The 19476-nt window shown below is 47.7% G+C and overlaps 1 protein-coding gene across 5 annotated transcripts in view; it reads right to left on the reverse strand.

The window, feature by feature from the left end:
* Window positions 1-19476, reverse strand: part of LOC135910652 (NADPH--cytochrome P450 reductase-like) — a 58510-nt gene that overhangs the window by 16583 nt on the left and 22451 nt on the right. For all 5 annotated transcript variants that reach the window (XM_065442674.2, XM_065442675.2, XM_065442676.2 and 2 more), the window contains 3 exons: window positions 17094-17243; window positions 3707-3831; window positions 2852-3040 (listed from right to left, as the gene is read on the reverse strand). In XM_065442674.2, coding sequence (XP_065298746.2) covers window positions 2852-3040; window positions 3707-3831; window positions 17094-17243 — 464 coding nt within the window. The remainder of the gene's footprint in view (window positions 1-2851; window positions 3041-3706; window positions 3832-17093; window positions 17244-19476) is intronic.

Raw genomic sequence — 19476 nt, forward strand, 5'->3', positions numbered from 1 at the left:
AGCAACTCCTTAGACGCCAACGCATATGGTGCCGAGTTACACAATATCGCAGGCAAGTGATTGTATCCCCGAAAGCGACTGACCAAGACTATGGACCCATCGGGCAAATCTATGTGACACCAAATCTACGTACAGTGCCTGTTGGGTGGTACCAACCAGCGTTCTTGAAACCGGGGATGCGTATTCTCAATCACTTCCGGGGTCACTGTACGGCCCCAGTTCTCAATCCCGGCCAGATGTTTGGCAGCCCACGCTGTAACCACCATTTCTAGTGCCATAAGCAACTCCACATTGGTAGGACGTGAATTTCTTTGTTTTTGCTGCACTCTGTCTTCCCACCTTATCTCAGATTATGTACCGCGCACTGAGCTGCGCATAGAACAAAAAGATTGTGGTCACAAATTGGTAGAGGCCAATGGTGAAGCTAAAGAGGCTAGAATTGTGAAGTGGCCATGCATGTGAAGTGGACAATCAAAAACAAAATGGCGGCTACAACATGTTTGCAGTGCTAGCAGTCACTTCCAGCACTTTGCTCTTTTAGTAAACAAAATTGGCAATAGCCTTGCAAGCATGCTGCAACGTTAATTTATGCAATTTAGGTGGAAAGAAAAATGAATTTGAGCACTTTTTGTGCTATGTTAGAGTCACAGGGGCAGATAACATGAGGAGTAATGTTCTGGCAAATTTTGTTAAAGGGCCCCTGAAACGGTTCGGACAAATTTTGTAGGCGCGTAGGGTACAGCTTAAGTAGAACATTCGCACCACAATTTAAGTGAAGCGTTACGTATTAATGGAGCTGCAAGCGATTAGAAGTTACCCTCCTCCCTAGCTATGCTTTTCCTCCTCAACTCGCTCGCCGAGCGAGCGGCACTAAGCTCCGCCTTCACTGGTTCAGCGTCACGATGCGACGTCACATCGCTCACTTCCGGTTGTTTAGGAGCACGCCCCGTCCCGCGCGAGACCTCTCCGCTAGCCGCTTGGCCGTCGACCGAGAGCTATCGAAGCAGTGTGCGTTGCGAGCATTCTGTCGTAGCGCCGAACATGTCCGGTACTCCGCTAAAAACAGGCAAGCTGGTCATTTCGGCAAATGACTGGAGGCATAAACTCAAGCTGATGAAGGAACTTTAGCATAGACGTACGTGAGCAGCCTGATCGGTCTGCACGGTCCAGACACTTGCTGGCGCAGCGCTTAACCAGTCAAACAAAGTGCTAATATTGCTCTAACCAAGTGTAAAGCATTTTAAACATTTATAAATCAACGTGTTGATGATTACACTCCTGCGAAAAATACACACCAGCAGCAAAGAATACACTTCGTTGCTGCAACTGTGTATGGTTGAGCTCTGTGCCACCAGGTGGCTGCACCGTGCAGACCGTTCACATTTGCCCTTCTGCTCATCTCGTGGCTCATCCCGGCACAGTCAAGCGGCCAGACCCTGTCCCCTTGCGCTTGCGTTTGCCCTAATACTGGACTCGCGGTTTGCAGGTCGCTAGGTTTGTAGTCCACAAGGCAACAAAGTCGAATCATAGTGCTCGCGAAAAGACTGAGACCTACTCTGACCGCGGAGCTCTCGTCAAAATGGAGTACGTTGTAACACAAGCAGCCGACACTTGCTGTGTGCCGGAAGTACTGAAGTGTACTAAAAAACTATTCTTGTGTATTCTCTTTAAGTTATTTTCTTTTTACAAAAACAAAGTAACTAACATTCCAACTATTACGAGCATCATTTGTTCACCATAAAGTTGGAAAAATTATCGACCACGCGCCCTGGTCAGCCAATCAGATAGCTCGCCCATGTGACGTAATATGGGTTATTTGCATCATATGGGTAGGGGTGGCTTAAAATTCCGCCAAGCAGTGCGCTGTGATCGGCAGCGATGGGTATTTTTAAAACCTTATAATAAATTACACGCTTTACGCAGAGCACTTAGATGCATCAATTAATGATCAGAAGAACCTACTCTAACGACTCAGTACGTTTGTAGAAAATCGCCAAGATCGTTTCAGGGTCCCTTTAATATGGGACTGCAGTGACATTTTGTTGTCGAGAGATATTAAATGCATTGAATCCTATGGGCGCTCGCCAGGGATAAGAAAACATTTCGTTGTGGCGAGCATTTCGTCGTCTCCGGCTTTCGTTATCACGAGTTTGACTATCTCGGGGACAAGCCAAACATGATACAAAGATCTGTTTTACTTCACAACATGCTTATAGTATGACACAGTTAAGTCTACACTTTTTAAGAGACTGGTGTCTAAGGCAAATTCCCATGATCACTTAGTCATACCAACAACTTGTTCCCATTAATGTACACCACATATCACATTACAATGCAAGCCGAAATGTATTTTATCAAGTGCTATGCATTACATACTATGGCATCAGTTCACATAAAGGAGTTTTTATTGCCCTGTTTTCTGTAACCAGCTATGTCAAGGTGCAGCAGCACCAGGGCTAGCATCAGCAGGATCTGCTAGAAAATTATGTACAAACTGCATTTTCTTTCATGTTGAAATGTAACGCAATTAATTTATTGCCACTGGTTGAAGACAACTTACGTGTGACAAATGGATACAGCAATTACGTTGCTGGAGACAGTGATGTACTTTTCAGCGGCAGCACCAATCCTTTCCTGCATTTTATGTTAATTGCTATCTTACAAAGATTCCATTTTTGTAAAGCTGCCATTTGGGTATGTTATTTACTATTGAAGAGCCTTCAACACAGTTTAACTGCAAGTGAGCCTGCTTCATTCAAAACCCTGACAAGTGCACCAAATTAACGTGGGAAAAGCACAGCCAACCTTTCGCGGCTTGCCGAGCATCAGATCCGTAAAGGGTGTTACTTGCATTTTCTGGGTTGTGTACGAGTTGAGGCGCGAGATCTCTCCGTGAAAGACCTTCTCGTCAGGAAGGTCGGTGTGTACGATGAGCTGGTACTGGCGCAGGTTGATGTCCTCGCCAGAGATCTCCAGGTGGAAGTTCTCACAAACGGCATTCCAGAAGCGCTCTTTCCAGGTGACAAAGTCTTCCTCAATGCTGCAATGATGAGTGATTATTCAGTGATTAGTACTTCACAAGTGATTAACCAACAGTTCATAATCACCATCAGCCTACTTTCTACGCCTACTGAAGGACGAAGGCCTCCCCCAACGATCTCCAATTACTTGTTTTCTGCCAGCTTACCCTCCCCTCATCCTATGCCAGCAAATTTCCTAACTTCATCATGCCACCTAGTTCTCTGCTAGTGTCCTCTACTCCCTCCCCCTCCTCTTAGCGTCCATTCTATAACTCTAATAGACCAGCAGTCATCTGTTCGACACAAAATGTGGCTTCACCAGCCCTATTCCTTTTCCTTGATCTCAACTAGCATGTTTGCTACACCTGTTTGCTCTGATCCACACCACTACCTTCCCGTCTCTTATTGTTACACCTATCATTATTTGTTATATCTCTCACTGAAAGTCATTAGCTTCCTCTCAGGCTTCTTTGCTAACCTCGAAGTTTACGCCCCCATGTTAGCACCACCAGAATGCAATGACTGCACAATTTCCATTTCAAGGGTCGCAGTAAGATATCAATACTGACTGTAATGCCTGCCGTACATGCTCCTACCCATTCTTATTCTTCCATCCATTTTTTTTCTCAGGATCCAGATCCAGAATCGAGAACAAATGATAACAACAATACCACGAGGAAACTCACTTTGCGTCGTCATCTCCGAGGCCCATCTCAAAGACACGAGTGGCCCCTAGTTCCTCCATGCGCTTGTCAACATACTTCCCCATCGCATTAAAGTGCTCGTAGGTCTTGTTTCCCAGAGCAAACACCTGCAAACAACAAAGAAAGATGCGAGAAAATTTTGCTCAGTTTCTCGAGTGTCTTGTGATAACACATCACATTACGCCGAGCGTTTAAAACAACTGACGAGCGCTTGAGTCGTTGTTGGTATTTCAAGTATGCAAGGGAGCTGCACAATGAAAGGAATGCAATTCACTAGTGTCACTAAATGCTCTTTTTTTTTTTCACATATTTGAAAACTTATGCCCACATTCAAAAACTTAAGGCCAAAGAAATGGCACTATTTTTGCCAGATGAGTAAAACACTGGCATTTAATAAAGTACAGGCATCTAATACAACACTGGCATCTATTAGAAGAACAACTGGCTGCTTTATAAGGGCCCTGAACCAATCCTCGGGCTTGGTGAAATAACATAGTCCACGGGAAGCATACACTGCTGTGAACATCACAGCCAAGTTTTGCTGTCGTACGCAATTCGCAGAGCTTGCAATTAGAGCGTGAGGTCACTTTGCTCTCAAATACTCTCTTTTCAATAGAAGCCTGCTCCTCATTCTCTTTGGACGCTTTATTTCGTAATAATGCAGATCACCATGCACGGCTGCTATTGGTAGCTGTGGTCTTCTATGTAGCACAGATACTGTGGCCACCAGGGGGTGCCGCCACAAGTCCACTGGCTAAGCGCACTGTGGCTCGCTGAGGACAACCATGTTTGGCTTATGTTTAGTGCTTGGTGAAATAACATGGTCCGCAGGTAGCATAACCTGCTGTGAATATCTCAGCCAAGTTTTGCTGTTGTACGCGGTGCGTGGAGCTCAGAAGCGGATCGTGAAGTCACCTTTCTCTCAAACGCTCTCTTTTCAACAGAAGGCCCTGTCCCGCTCCCTTCTGTTTTGTCACTCTTTTTTGTCATTCCCTTAGATGGCTGCTATTGGCAGATAGCTGACATCAAGCTGCAGTCGGCTACATGGTATAGATACTACAGCCGCTGTGGGGTGCCGCCACGAATTCACTTACTAAGCGCACTGTGACTTGCTGAGGGCAACCGTGTTTGGCTTATGTTTAATGCGTCGTAGGGAACAAAGGTGGAAGTCACGGTGTCTATGTCAACATTCGAAATGAATTTGAACTGCGCGTCACGGTGACATTTAGAATGCAGAGCGTTGTGGGCATTCCTTGCTTCGCCATAGCCTTCGCAGTGCAAGACATTGAAGAAGGAACTGGAGCACAGCGGAGGCCGTGTTTGAGTACCCTTAACTCCACTTTTGCTGAACGCATTGAAATACTTTTACGGCAAAGTGTTTCCAAATAGCCTATTTACACTTCAAACGCCTTTCTCCACTTCAACAAAAAGTAGTTCAGGACCCTTTAAGAACCACAATATCAAATTTTACTGAGGAGTTGAGAACTTGTAACCAAGATGCTGAAATGTTTTCAACTTCCTCTATATTTTAGGCAATATATAGTGGTTAAAAAGTATGTATGCACTTCAGCTTACGTGCAACCAAGTCCGCCTGTATTTCTGCCAGTTTTAAATTTCTCTGTACGCCGATGCAAGGACTGCAAAGGCCTGAGTCAGATCCGCATGTGGAAGGCCCTGGAGCACACGCCACATCATCATCCCAGTCAGAGTCGCTGTTTGACGGTGGGAGAACTTGCTCAATTATTTCGTCATCGTTCAGTTCAGCCCACAACGAAATCGCGCTGTCGACGTCTGCAAAGTCTTCAACTGAAATCTAACGGAGACAGGAATCGGCACACCGCAGCCCAGCAGGTCATCAATGATGTCCACATCTGACTTCGTTGTGGTAGGCGGCAGCATACCACAACGCAGCAGCTTAGCCTCTTCAGTTGTGGAGTCAGGCTAATTCGGACTGCGAGGGCACCGTTAGTGCCATTTGACGTGGCCTTTCTTATCTATAACTTCACAAGAAACACTTGTTTGAGCCAGCAGAGTGCTGTGTGGAATGCAAACTAAACAAACAAGCACAGCATGGCAGAACGCTGTGCACAAGGCAAACTCAACAAATAGAAACGCGATAGTGGGCCAGGTGTGGGGGTGCCAGAAAAGGATGTGATGACTGCTATGTTGACGCGACCTCACAATTCAGGCAAAGCCTCCGAGATGGGCAGTTGTAGTTAAATCTCAGAGGCGTAGAGCAGCGATAAAGGCAAGGCCTTAGAGATTACGATCTAGCATGTAATCTTTGAGGCCATACTTGATGTCTCGTTGAGGTTGCCAGAGGAGATAACGGTGGCAGAGTTGGCGTACACTGCAGCCACGGACGGAGTCCGGATAATCGAATGTAGAGCTGGCGGCTCTCCGAAATATCGGTCGTCTTTACACATGAAGCCTATGGGGCCATTGGCAATGCCGCAGAGCTGTTTGAATTACCGAACATGTCCAGATTGTCGGTCCGCGATTTATCGGTCAGCGACTGTACAAACGATTCTGTGATTTGCTGATGTATAAAAACACCCATTCATTTGGAGAACACGACAAAAAGCTTGAAAGATTGGAGAAAATTTATGATGCATGAAAGTCCTTAAACCTCATATATGGCCGAAGCAGCTTTATAGGTAAGCCTTGTAACACGCATCTTCTACTTTGTTGTAGAGCAGGCAAAACAACAGAAACATGAAAGGCGCATTAGACAAACAAACCATGCTGTCTGTTTGTGTAATGTGCCTTTCTGTGTTCCTATCATTTTGCCTGCACTAAAACAAAGTAGCAGAGGCCATAACAACAACCCCATGTAGCTACCCTCATCAACCTCTAAGCTACCCGTGTGCATCAAGGCTCGACCACTAACTCAATTAAGTCACAATGAAAACACGTGGATTACCAGTTAACAAAATATTGAATTGTACGCCGGCAAACTTTCATCATCAGCCTATTTAATGTCCACTGCAGGACAAAGGTTTTGATCAACAATTATCCCTGTCTTACGATAGCTGACCCCACCTTATGCCTGAAAATTTATGCTTGTGAACTTTAGCCACACACAAATGCAGCTTCTCTGACATTACATGATATGATATTACAGGAGGAGTGACAAGGGAAGGAAAGTGCAGTCAAGGACGGCCGAGAATTAGGTGGGCTGATGAAATTAGGAAATTTGCAGGCCAGCTGGCACGAGACAGGGGCGATTGGAGGTTGCTGGAGGAGGCCTTGGTCCTGCAGTGGACATAAATAGGCAGAGGGTGGTGAAATGTGGCTTCTATGGTCATTCTACAAATTTCTCACAATTTATAAACTGTAGCAGGTCTCTCAATAAGAGCCCTCGGAACCTCTCCAGATGTAATAAAAATAAGCAACACTGGTGACTATCAGTATGTACAAGAGGTTTCCTGTGTAGCTTCGCGTACTAAGCGCATATTTCCGGCGCCTTCTTAGCACACACTGTTGAAGGCAAAGTGAAAATGGTAAATTCCATTCAGAGTCAAAAAATGAATAATAAAAAAAAAACAATCGAATGACAAATACCAAAGTCAAACATGTGAAGAAGAGCGAAAGCATAAAATCTATCCTAACAAGAACAATACACTAGACACATCTGCACCATCCATTCTACAAACATCTGTCGTGTTCCTGTGTCGATGGCACACACGTGCGCTTTCTGCGTCGCAATTAAACACCCAGTTCCTGTACAGCTGGCAGATGTTCTCTTAAACATCGCATAAAACAAAAATTGAGGAAGCAGGAAAGCACATCACCCTTATAGGAAGCGAGTGAATGTCTGGTACGCTACATGTACAGATCCCGAGCATAAATAACGTAGTAAACTCGCTGACCAATAATTCTGACTGCTTCACAGCAATGCCACTGGCCTCAGTGAAAAAATGCATAAGGTCGACCAAAAATTTAAGACCTTTAGAGCAATGAGCCGTCCAAAAATATGCACTGTGCCAGCAGGGCCACGTGCTAACTTCACCTCCGAGTCTAGCATAAACAGCAATATTTTACCTTTGATATGCACCGGCATGGTCGTCCGCTATGTTGCCAGCGCCTCCTCAAAACTGAAACTAGCAAAGCACTGACTGCGCCCAAACTGCAAAGCAAGCCAAGCCTGCCAAGCCAGTGTAAAGCTGCAGTTCCGTCAGTGTTGGTTCTGTGCATCCAGCGTTTATTCATTCATGTGTTAAATAGCGACACAGTCAAAGTGACTTCTTCAAGCTGATTCAAGCAGCGCAAATTCCACCCTCTATGTCTGCACCGATGAAGGCGGTGATTAAGTGGGGAAAGCACTGAACAATGACTTGCGAAAAATACCATGGTCATTCGGCTATCGCAGAGCAGTCAACTTTTGTTTATGTTGCCAGGGGATGAAGATTAGGCGTATGCATTGACTGTAATTTCACCTATATGTGGCAACAGTACGATAATGGTTGAGATATAAACTGACCAGATCGCAGGTAAGCATATTTACGTGCACCAACACGTAGAAAAACTTGGGTCATATATTCTTGGACGATCACTTTCGAAGATGCTTTCACTTTCACATTTCCTGTGACTAGCACCAGACGCGTCGATGGGCAACAGTATTCCTGGCACTGTAATATTAAAGACAGTGGGCCTCTTCGATTTTCCACTTCTGGCTACCCACGAGCTGCCATAGCCAGCCAGAGTGCCTTCATTTTTCTCGGTTTGCTCCACCCACCGCAAGTTTGTTTTACTCGGGCTGGATGGTTCTGGGTAGCTGTGGGCTGCCAGGACAGGTTTGGTCGGGCTCCTCTCGGGAAGTTCTCTGGCTAGCAGACTACAAACAGAGGCAACGAGTGCTCGATGCCATCTTTGTGGCGGCTTGACGGATTGCAACGTGCGCACTTGAAGACCTTTACCTCGTTTAGCCAACTGCATGGCTACGGTCACCTTTGAATTTCCTTACTTCCAGCATTATCTTTCTAAGGTTCTAATGCACTATTTCGCCTTGCGAAACTGTGTGAAATGAGCGGCGGCGAACCATTTAAAGGTTTGTGTGTGTTTGTGTGTGTTGTGAAGGCTTCTTCCCGGTTGTGAACAGCACGCCGCGCTCTCATGCGTGCATGCTATATGCAACGTGTTACGTGCAAGTTGTGGACACTCATTCCCGCTCATTATGGTGCCTTTTTGGTTCATCCTTCTCTGGTGGTATCCCTTTTCACACCATTCAGGTATATGCGGTGATATCTCCTTTTCTTGCAGTTAGCAAAGACATCACAGTTATAGCCAACGTTCACTCCACCATATGTTCGGGTGGCAGCTCAAAACCGATGTGTTCTAACTAGGCCATTGATATTAATGCACTGGTTGAGTAACGGCTACACGTACGTTAGCTTATTGTTCTCATGATCTCAACCAATACTGTTTTTCAAGGGAAACTTTTCGCTGGTCACAGGCGGCGTGCATTTTCGTACACTAGCTGCATCCCCAGCTCCTTCAGCACAGGGGCAGAAGAGAAGCACCATCAGCCGAAACAAGCTTTCTGATATCGAAGCCCAAGCAGGTCGGCACAAAATTTAATGAGTGTAAGATGTACCCAATATCCTGCTTTTTCGTGTCTTGTCAAATGGTGACAAAACACAAACTCATCAATGCCGCCCATGGGCAATGTGATCACTGCCAGCAAACATGCTCGAGCGATCGCTTTCAAGGATGCAATCACTTCTTGCACTGGATGCATCAGGGTCCGTTTTTTTGCACAGTCCGCACAGTGAGGTGGCCTGTGCGCATCCTGTGTCAAGTGTCGCGAAATCTTGTGAAGGTGATCGTATCCCCGAGTGCAACTATATATTTTCAAGCTGGCAACGCCTAAATGGGCCGACTATGCAGACTACACGCCAGCCTCGCCAGCCGCTGCCATGCTAGTAGCATGTTTACGTTTATCTCGCAGCCAGCTGTCCCAGCAATCCATTTTTCAAACTTCGGGCAGCTTTGGGTTGTCTTGGGATGCCAGCCCACATGACTTCCTATCAGGACCAGAACCAGCTGGCTGCTGTCTGGCTGCCAGCAGGCTGCCAGAACTCCGAAAATTGAAGAGGCCCGGTGTTCTTGGCATTGCACCAAGAATGCCGTCATGGCGTTGTGGTATGATATGGTGAACATGGATGAATTTAGTGAAACAGTAACACTGTTTACTTTACCTTCTATGAGATAAGCAGTTTTTGGAAGTGAAAACGATTGAGCCATAATTTAACGTCTCAATATTTTGCCATTTTCTCCTCATGATGCTTACTGTATACACTCGAGTAAGGGCTACGCTCATGTAAGAGCCGAAACCTCAACTTGGTGCCAAAAATTATTTTTGAGCTGAAAAAAAAGAAACATCACTATCGTTGACTGGACCACTGAAAGCAGTGTTGCTGCACGTTGTCTGCTCTTGGATCCTAAACATGTGGCATGCGGTCTCTTCACACATTCTCGTGAAAAGCATTAATGTCGCAGTCAGGTGGTGGTGGTGGTAAAAACTTTAATTCGTCAACAGAAATTGATTTAGGAGATTAGATGTGGGAAGTCATGATGGCTTCGTGAGGTGGCCGTCAGACCGTGTCTTACGGCGACTTCTAAAGCCCAGGTCACGGCCTGCAGTTGAACCGCAGGTTCCGAGCTGGTCACCGCAGCCTCCCACTGCTCTCGGTTGGATAGCTGCCATTCGGCTCTAGGTTTGAGCTCAGGGCATCCGTGCAAGATGTGTGCTAAATCGGCTTTGTCGGCCTCGCATAGCGTACATTCAGGGGAGTGTGTCCCTGGGTAGACTATGGATAGTTTGTACGGGTTGGGGAAGGTGTGTGTTTGGAGTTGCCTCCACGTCGCCTGCTGGTTTTTGGTTAAGGAATTGTCAGGGGGTGGGTATTCGAGTCTGTCGTTTTTATAGTATTGCGTAATTTCGTGGTAGGTTATCATGCGCTCTTTTGCTCCTCGCAGGATCGGTTGGCTCACTGCCCGGTTGACGAGTCCTCGGGCGAAATTGTGAGCCGCTTCGTTCCCGGGATGGGACGAGTGCGCAGGGATCCAGATGATTTTGATCTGGCGGGGCGTGAAATGTATTTTCTTCAGAATTTGTTGCGCCGGTTCGTGGGTTCTGCCTTTGGCAAAATTACGCACTGCCGTCTTGGAGTCGCAGAAAATTATTTTGGCTGCGGTATTTGTGATAGCTATTGCTATCGCGGCTTCTTCCGCTTCTTCCGCGTGCCTTCCAAAAATGGTGACCGCGGTGATAGGTTTGAGGTCGTTTCCTACTACCCCTGCGGAGAAAGCGTCGCGTTCTCCGAGTTCGGCTACGTCTACGTAGACCGCCTCCTCGTGGTTTGCGTAGTGTTTCTGGAGTGCTTTGGCCCGGGCCTGTCTCCGTTTGCTGTGATACTCCGGGTGCATGTTCTTTGGGATTGGGTCAACCCTGAGGCGATTGAAGATGTCTCTGGGTATGGGCCCGACGTTTGTTTGAGTGCTCTCGTACGGGATGCTTAATTTCCTTAGGATGTGTCTTCCCGCAGGTGTCTTGGTTAATCTTTCGTATTGGGCTGTCCTGTGTGCTTCAACTAGTTCGTCCAGCGTGTTGTGGACGCCCAGTTTCAGGAGTCTCTCAGTTGGTGTGTATCTCGGCAGGTGGAGCGCCGCCTTGTAGGTTTGTCTTATGAGGCAGTTTACCTTTTCCTTCTCCGCTTTATACAGGTTGAGATATGGGAGGGAGTACACGAAACGGCTGAGCACGAAAGCCTGGATTAGACGCCGAAGATCCACTTCCTTCATCCCAAAGTGTTTGTTGGCGATGCGTCGGATCAAACGGTTGGTTTGGTTCACGCATGCTGTAAGTTTGTTGATAGTCACTGTGTTTTTGCCGTTGCTTTGTAGGTGCATACCTAGTATCCGGATCGTTTGGACCTCGGGAACTAGGGTGCCGTCCACGTATACTTCTATAGGGACTGAGGTTTTTGTATGGCCTCGCGGATTGTATCTCATGACGAGAAGTTCAGATTTTTGCGGGGAGCACGATAATCCTATCTTTCTGGCGTGTTCCGAGACTACGTCTGCTCCAGTTTGCAGTAGGTGCTCGATCTCTCCGTCGTTCCCTTTGGTTACCCAGAGTGTAATGTCGTCTGCGTATAGGGAATGCGATAGGTTTGGTATTCCTTCGAGCAGCTGTGCCATGGATATGAGCGCGACATTGAAAAGGAGGGGTGAGAGTACCGATCCTTGCGGCGTTCCTCTGCTTCCCAGTGTGAAAGGGTCGGATGTGAGTGACCCGAAGCGTATTTCCGCCGTTCTAGCGGATAGGAAGGCTTTGACGTAGGTGTGGGCTCGCTCGCCTACTCCTAGATTTGAAAAGGCTTCCATGATAGCCTCGTGCTTGATTTTGTCGAATGCCTTGGTTAAATCCAGAGCTAGGATTGCTTTGGTTCGTTTGCTGTGAATAGGGTTAATGACCTCCTCCGATAGTCTAAGCATGAGGTCTTGTGTGGAGAGATGTTGCCTAAAGCCCAACATTGTGCTGGGGAAGAGTTCATGCTTGTCCATGTGTTCTTGCAGGCGACCTAGAATCACGTGTTCTAGCAATTTGCCCAGGCATGACGTGAGGGAGATAGGTCTCAAATTTTGTATTTGTAGGCTCTTCCCTGGTTTCGGTATGAAGGTTACCTTTGCGTGTTTCCACGCTGCCGGCAGCTTGCCCTTTTCCCAGCATTGGTTGAAGAGTTTTGTGATAGCTTTGATTGATTCCTCATCCAGGTTTCTCAAGGTTCAGTTTGTGATTCCGTCTGCTCCCGGGGCAGAGGATGTGCGGAGTTTGTGTAGCGCCGCCCTCACCTCCGCCGTCGTTATTTCCTCGTCCATTCCTGGATTCGGAGGTCCTTTGTATTCGGGAAGCGTTTCCTTGTCGGAGGTATCTACATATTTGCTCCTGAGTTCGTCGAGGAGTTCGTCGTCTTGAAGGGGGTGTTCGTGTATAATGCGGCTGATGTTCTTGTTATGTGCCGTCTTACAATTTTCAGGGTCTAGGAGGTACCTGAGTAGGTGCCACGTGTCTTTTAGGCCCAGTTTTCCATTCATCTGGTCGCATGTTTGACCCCATTGTTGTTTGACCAGCTCTTGTGCGTGCTGTTCTATTTCTTTAACTAGGCGAGTAATTTTGAGCTTGAGTCTTCTGTTGTGTTTTTGTTTGAGCCGTCTCTTTTGAAGGCTTTCGTGTGCTTGCCACATGTGTAGTAGTCTGTTGTCTATTGCGTGTGTTTCTGCTGTGACTGGTATGCTTTTGGTCGCGGTTTTGACGTCCTTGCCTAGCTGGTCAACCCATTTGTCGAGGTCATCTATGGTGGTGGGTTCGTCTCGTGCTCTGATGAGTCTAAATTTGTCCCAGTCGGTGATCGTGATCTCTTTCCGCCCTTTCTTCTTTAGCGATGTGGCCGGGATGGTGGTTTCGATTATATAATGATCGCTGCCTAGGCTACAGGCGGTGTTCCTCCATTTCCCTTCTCCCATGTTCTTACTGAGCGTGAGGTCGGGGCTGGTGTTCATCTGCACACTGTTTCCTATTCGCGTGGGTTGTAGCGGATCATTCAGTAATGTTAGGCCTTCGTCTTGTATGTAATTCCATATGGCGGTGCCCTTCTTGTTGTTTATTTTGTAGCCCCAGGCCGTGTTCCTGGCGTTAAAGTCGCCTACTATTAATAGCGGCTTGTGTCCACAGAGCTTGAGTGTTTTGTTAACTGCCTCTATTATCGGGGGGTGGTTCGATCTGGGGGCGCTATATATGTTGAGAATAAATAGGCTCGCTTGTCCTCTTTTCTGTGGAATTATTTCCACGAGGAGGCAGTCCGCGTCCTTCGTGTCAATTTCGTGTTCGACAGCGGTCAGGTTTCTGTGGACCAAGACGGCCGCACGCGGGTTCTGCGCTCCCGTTTTTTCGTACGTTTTATAGTTTCTGAGTTTGGCTTTAGTTAGCGTTTCTTGCAGTGCTATGATGTCCGGTATTTCCGGCTTGTCTAAGTTTTGGATGTGGAGTTGTAGGTTCTCCCGCTTTGGGCGGAAGCCCCTGCAGTTCCACTGCCATATTTTGATTTCCTTAAGGTTTCCCTCCATATTGGTTTGATCTTTGTACCTGGGTGTTGATGAGACCGGATTTGGATAGTGAGATCGCTGCAAGTTGCTCAGCATGATCTGCGAGTTGAGTTTTTATCGTGGCTACGGTAGCCTCTGTTTGGCTTAGTCTGGTCTCGAGGGCGTCCATGCGCCCGTTTAGCTGCGTAGCTAATGCACCAATTTGTTCCTTCATGTCTGCCCTGATTCTGTCTTCGGTTGCTGCCATCTTCTCCTCCATGCGATCAAGCCGGGTGTTCATGCCTTGGATTAGGTGAATTACATCGTTTATGGTGGGGCTTTCCACGTCTTTGACCGTTTCGATCGTTCTCTTTTTAGCCGGGGGGCTTCTTTGTGGTGACGAGGCACGCGAGGATGCCGCGGAGGGGGGTACTGAGCTGTTGGGTATCGTAGAAGGGGTGCGTTGTTTTGAGCTTTGTGTTTCCTTCTGGGGGGAGTTTCTACCCTGTAGGTTTACAATGATTTCCTTAAGCTCTTTGATTGTTTCATTTTGTCTTTCAATCATAGCCCTGAGCTCTGCGTTGCTATCTCTCTCTAGGGAGGTCTGCGGTTTCCAGCTCACCTGTTTTGGGCGTTCTTGACTGTCGGCTTTCGGGAGGGGAGGGAAGGAGATGGAGCGGCTCCGGCTTCTCCATCTTCTTTGGCTGGAGTTAGACCTTTCCCGGCTCCTGGAATGGTGTCTTCCGCTGTCTTGTTGTCCGCGTTGCCATTGGCTTTCGGTGGGTTTTCTTCCCCTGTAGTGGGGTCTTTCGAAGCGGGCCTTGCAGCTTCTGGCGCCCGTGAAATGATCTCCGTTGCACAGGATGCATTTTGGGGTGCAGTCCGGTTTATCCTTGGCGGGGTGTTGCGTCCCGCAGCGGTTGCATAGGTTGGTCCTTTCCCTCGGGCAGACGTCGGTTCTGTGTCCGGCCCGTCGGCAGTTAAAGCAGGCTTCCGTTTTGGCACGGAAGGGGTAGCACGAGTATAGTCCTCCGAACAAACGGATTTGGCTGGGTACCTTTTGGGTTCCAGTAAAGGTTATTAGTACCGATGAGGTCTTGCCTAGCCTTCTTGCGTCTGCAATTTGGCACCCTTTGTTGAGGTCCTGGATGTCTTCGAGGATTTCCTCGTGGGTTTGGTCTTCGAGCACGCTGTAGGCGATTCCCTTGATGGCTTCGTCCGGGGCCGCAATGTAAGCATTTACAGGGTATATCTGGTCGATGATTCTGAGGTTTTGTAGACTGACATATTTCTTGACTCTCTCCGCCGATGGAGAGCTCACGGTGAAAGAATTATTGGTTGGGTTGACACGCACCTGGTCTTGCTTTCGAGCTGTAGCGATGTCCGTGTCGGACCCCTGGCATACCGTTTGCAGGAGGGTGGTGGCGGTGTGGAAACGGAGATCGAGGCCTCCTTTCGGTCTGAAAACCACTTTATAATCCGTGGCCGGGAGGCGAGGAAGCGGTCTCCTTCTTCTGATTGTTGGTCGGCCAGCAGCCGATTTCTCTTTCTCGGCGGCCTTGCCGTTACCGTCGTCAGTCGTGATGGATGACGCAAGCGGCGTCGCATTCTTCTTCCTAGGGTGGACGCGGTCGTGGGCCTTGATGGCAGAGGTCCAGAGCTTTTCGTTGTTGTATTCTTCCGGGGAGATATCCTCCCCATCCACGGTACATTCCATTCTGGCTCGGCGCCGGCGGTCTTCGCCGGCGGCGGCAGGGAGAGGCCCTAGTCGCGTTAGGCCTAAAGTAGGCCCAGCACGACTACGTGCGGCTCGGGGGAGAAGTGCCCGAAATCTGGCTATGAGCAGGTCTTGTCTCCAAAAACGTAGCGGTTAGGTGCACAGCACCTTCACTGACCTCGGTGTGATGTTCCCGGGTCGTCGTAGTCCGTAAAGTTGCCAAAAATCGGTCGAAAGTCGGCAGCCCATGCGAAACACGTCCGCACTGCTCGGCAGCAAGATGGCGACCTCTCCCGCAGTCATATCTAACGCCATGGAAGGCGCAGAGAGAATCTGTATCCGCGAGTATGCTGTCAAACCTCTAGTTAAACAGCGGCATGGACTAGACGGGCACCGGGTGCGTGACATGCATGTGTGAGCAAATATATGCAATACGAGAACTGTTGCGTTTACCATTTTGGTACAATAGATTGCAGGGATTACGCTTACACGGAAATATTTTACTTAAGTGGGCCACCTTTACATAAGAGCCACACCTCGTCAAAATCGCAAAAGAAAGTGTGTCTATTTACACAACTGTACACAGCATTCGCCATTTTTCTCTCCAGGAGTGAATTGGTTATGGCACAACCAGATGACGTCTTTAATGCCCACAAGAACGTGAGGTGTCCACCTAAGTTAACAAGCTGCAAAAACCATGTTTCAGTCCTTACGTGGGGAGGCATGATCACAGTTAGGGGACATTCGAGTTTCAAGCCTCCCCTGATGTTGTTTTCCTCACATGGCTTGGGTTTAATGTAATCTGGCTTCGCCGTGTGGCTTTATGCTGGTGGCAATCAGTGCGGTTGTAGACTAGTATGAGAGATGGCACGAGTGTCTGCTAATGCCCCCTAATGGCGGGGCTACTCGGGGGCAAAAGGGAGTAGTAGCCTGTTCCTCTTTGGCTTGGGATCGGCCAGCTGCATGGACGTATCATGCGCTCGCTGGCCGTTCGCGGCACAATCCCGTTCGCGAACCATCCCGCAAAAGGCTTAGGAGCAGAACACCGGAATGGACGAACATGATCATTCGCGCTGCCATTCGCATGATCGTACATGCAGACAATTAGGCATTGGTGTCCAGCATGGGAGCAAACATATTCACTCACTATCTGGTCACAGTGAGTCGAACTTCCTCTGTTTGTCGTGCACCCATCGGCATGTTCTATTGTTAATAATTTGGCTGGCTAGACTGGTGTATGAAAGGCGCAATAAATGCCATTGTGATTGTCTGCACTACTGTATCATTGTTCCTTGGTACCAAAAGCACGTTTGAGACCCTACAGCAGTTAGACTGCGCGGGGGCCGAAATATCCCAAGTTTGAAATAATTTTTCAGCCTTGGCTGGCATGAGTCTTATTCCACATTATTGTTCCCAACCAGAGAAAACTTTAACTTCACGAGTGCGATTGACATCACCATGCTTATTCAGAAGGCCCCTGGGGACACAGAGCTACTGCAACACCTGGCTGACAGCAATTTATGACATGGTAGCACATGGAAGCCTCTGGAGTGCGCTACTCACAGCATAATTGACTCCAGGCAGGTCTACGCTGCCGTCCTGAAGCCACTGGTAAAAGTCCTGCGCATTGTCTGTGGGGTCTCCTTCACCGTACGTTGCCATACAAAAGATGGCCATTGAGTTTGTGATCTCTGGCAGCTTGGTCAGGTCTTCCTGCACATTGCGAAGAAGCATCCATCAATCAACACAGTGCGCTTCTCATTACACACGCCACGTCACTTAAGTACTTCACAGTTACATGGAAAAACCCAACATTCCCATGAACATTATCATGTTGTAGGAAAAGCATGAACAAAAAAAAAACAAAAAAAATGAGGGAGTGTGCAAATATTCGAAACGTTCGAATAACAAATCGAATAGCCACTAATTGTAAATGAAAATATTTTTCTAATACCTCTCGAATGTTTCAAAACGCCAACTGTGCCAAATTAAACATAAAGTTTGTGCAAAAGTATCGTAAATGTTCACCCCCATGGGCATAGTGTAGGCATAAAACATGAGAGCTTGTGTATTGGAGCAGGCTATGTAATTGTTACTTTATGGGCTACACAGCGCCCTCTCTGAAGAGTCCTGTGCATGCGAAGAAACAACTTCTCTGCTCCCAATGCTCTATTTGTGCTTTTCATAAACAATGCTTCATTTATACTAACAGAAGCTTGAAGAATAATGACAGAAGCTTGCTAACTTTAAGGATACTAGGATGTGAACATTGTTTTATATTAGTTGTGATAACAGCTGTTCATTATTTGAAAACTGCTAGAAAGCTATCTGATATTCGATTCTGGCACTATTCGATTCATATTCGATTCGGGCTCAAAAATCACTATTCGCACGCCCCAAATAAAAGCATAGGCTTAAGCCCATTCCTCCTTTTAAGGGGGGACACGGCTCTTTGCGGCGAAAAAATCGCGAAAAAATCGATTTTTTGAAAACGAAATTTTCGATATCTACAACTAATATTCCTTTAATTCACAAAGTTTCGAATCTAAGGGAAGAGTATTTCGTCCGCAATATCAATTTATAACATCACTGTGAGCTGAATTCCGCGCAAAAACAGCCCTTTTTATCGCGGCGCGTAGCTGTTTTTCTACGCGCGCGATCGCAGCCATCTTGGTCTCGTTGGAAAGAGAAGCTTTCCTTCTTTAATTTCCCGCCAAAAGTGACTCCGTCGGTACGCCAGTGACGTTGAAATCCGGGGAGAAAGAAAAGCCCGAACGCGCTATCCGATTCGTTGACTAGCGCACGTGACCAAAAACGCGTGCTGTGGTTGGCTGCGCGAGGTTCCCATCGTCTGCTCCACTCCGCAGGCGACGCGACTGCGCGTCTCGTAGGTTTGTTGGCATATGCCCAACGATGTCCGATCCACCGGGAAAGTTCGCCACGAGGCACAAGTTCGGCAAAATGAAGAAGCGATCAGCTTATAACTTTCAAAAGCGCCCCATTCCTTCTGAAAGCATCGAGAGTAGCTCGCCGCCAACCGCAAATGATGCCGAAACCGCGGACGATGCCGAAGTAGGCCTAGCCAGCTCACAAATGAGTGAAATCGTTACGGACAGCGCCCGCGTTCGGCGTGACACTGCAATGTTGCAGAGGGAGATGAATGCTCAAAAAAACTTCGAGTTCTTGCGTCAACGCCAGCAACAATGCGGGTGTTGGATTTGCTCGCTCGCGCCGACGGCGTTGCAGCCGCGCCAGTCGACGCCGAGGCAGGCTTCGCTACCCTCAGTAGGACTCCGTGAACGGACTGATGTCAAGTGCAAGGTGTGCGGCGGCAGCGTCGCAGTTGGCAAAAGCGAACGGTAATCTGGCCTCGCCGTAAAGATCGTTATCACGTGCGCGTGTTGCGGCGATATCGCGTCGGCATGGAGCTCGACCCGCGTGAACGACAACCTTGCCGCGCGCGCGATGCAAGCCACCGGGAATCGGCGAACGGCGCTAAACGATGTTTTTGCCGCATTTGCCGCATTTGGGTGGCCGTGGTCAGAGCGACTACATTCCTGGTGGCTTTTAGCCACTTTCACTGCAAAATAATGCAAAATTATTTTTGTACTTTTGATTATAAGTGAATGTAATCCTTTTTTTTCTCGTTTTCTGAAAACACCGACTTTTCACTTGTACACAATGTAGGGTCAGATTTTGGAATTTATGCTTTATAAATTTTCAATTCTGCTTTAGATCAGACAGTAGGGTAGCCACAATTCGAACAGTAAAGATTGAATTGCTATAAAATTACTAATATTTGATATATCAATAGTATTCCTACCATTATGTTCCTTATGTTTTCTAGGGAGACGAAGAAGAAGAAGTCGCCAGTGGGAGCCGAAGCTTCTCGGCTCCATCGATTTATGAGTGTTTCCGCCGTTTTTTTGAGTCCTACACCAGAAAG

Source organism: Dermacentor albipictus, chromosome 2, assembly GCF_038994185.2.
Source record: "Dermacentor albipictus isolate Rhodes 1998 colony chromosome 2, USDA_Dalb.pri_finalv2, whole genome shotgun sequence".
Lineage (NCBI taxonomy): Eukaryota > Metazoa > Arthropoda > Arachnida > Ixodida > Ixodidae > Dermacentor > Dermacentor albipictus.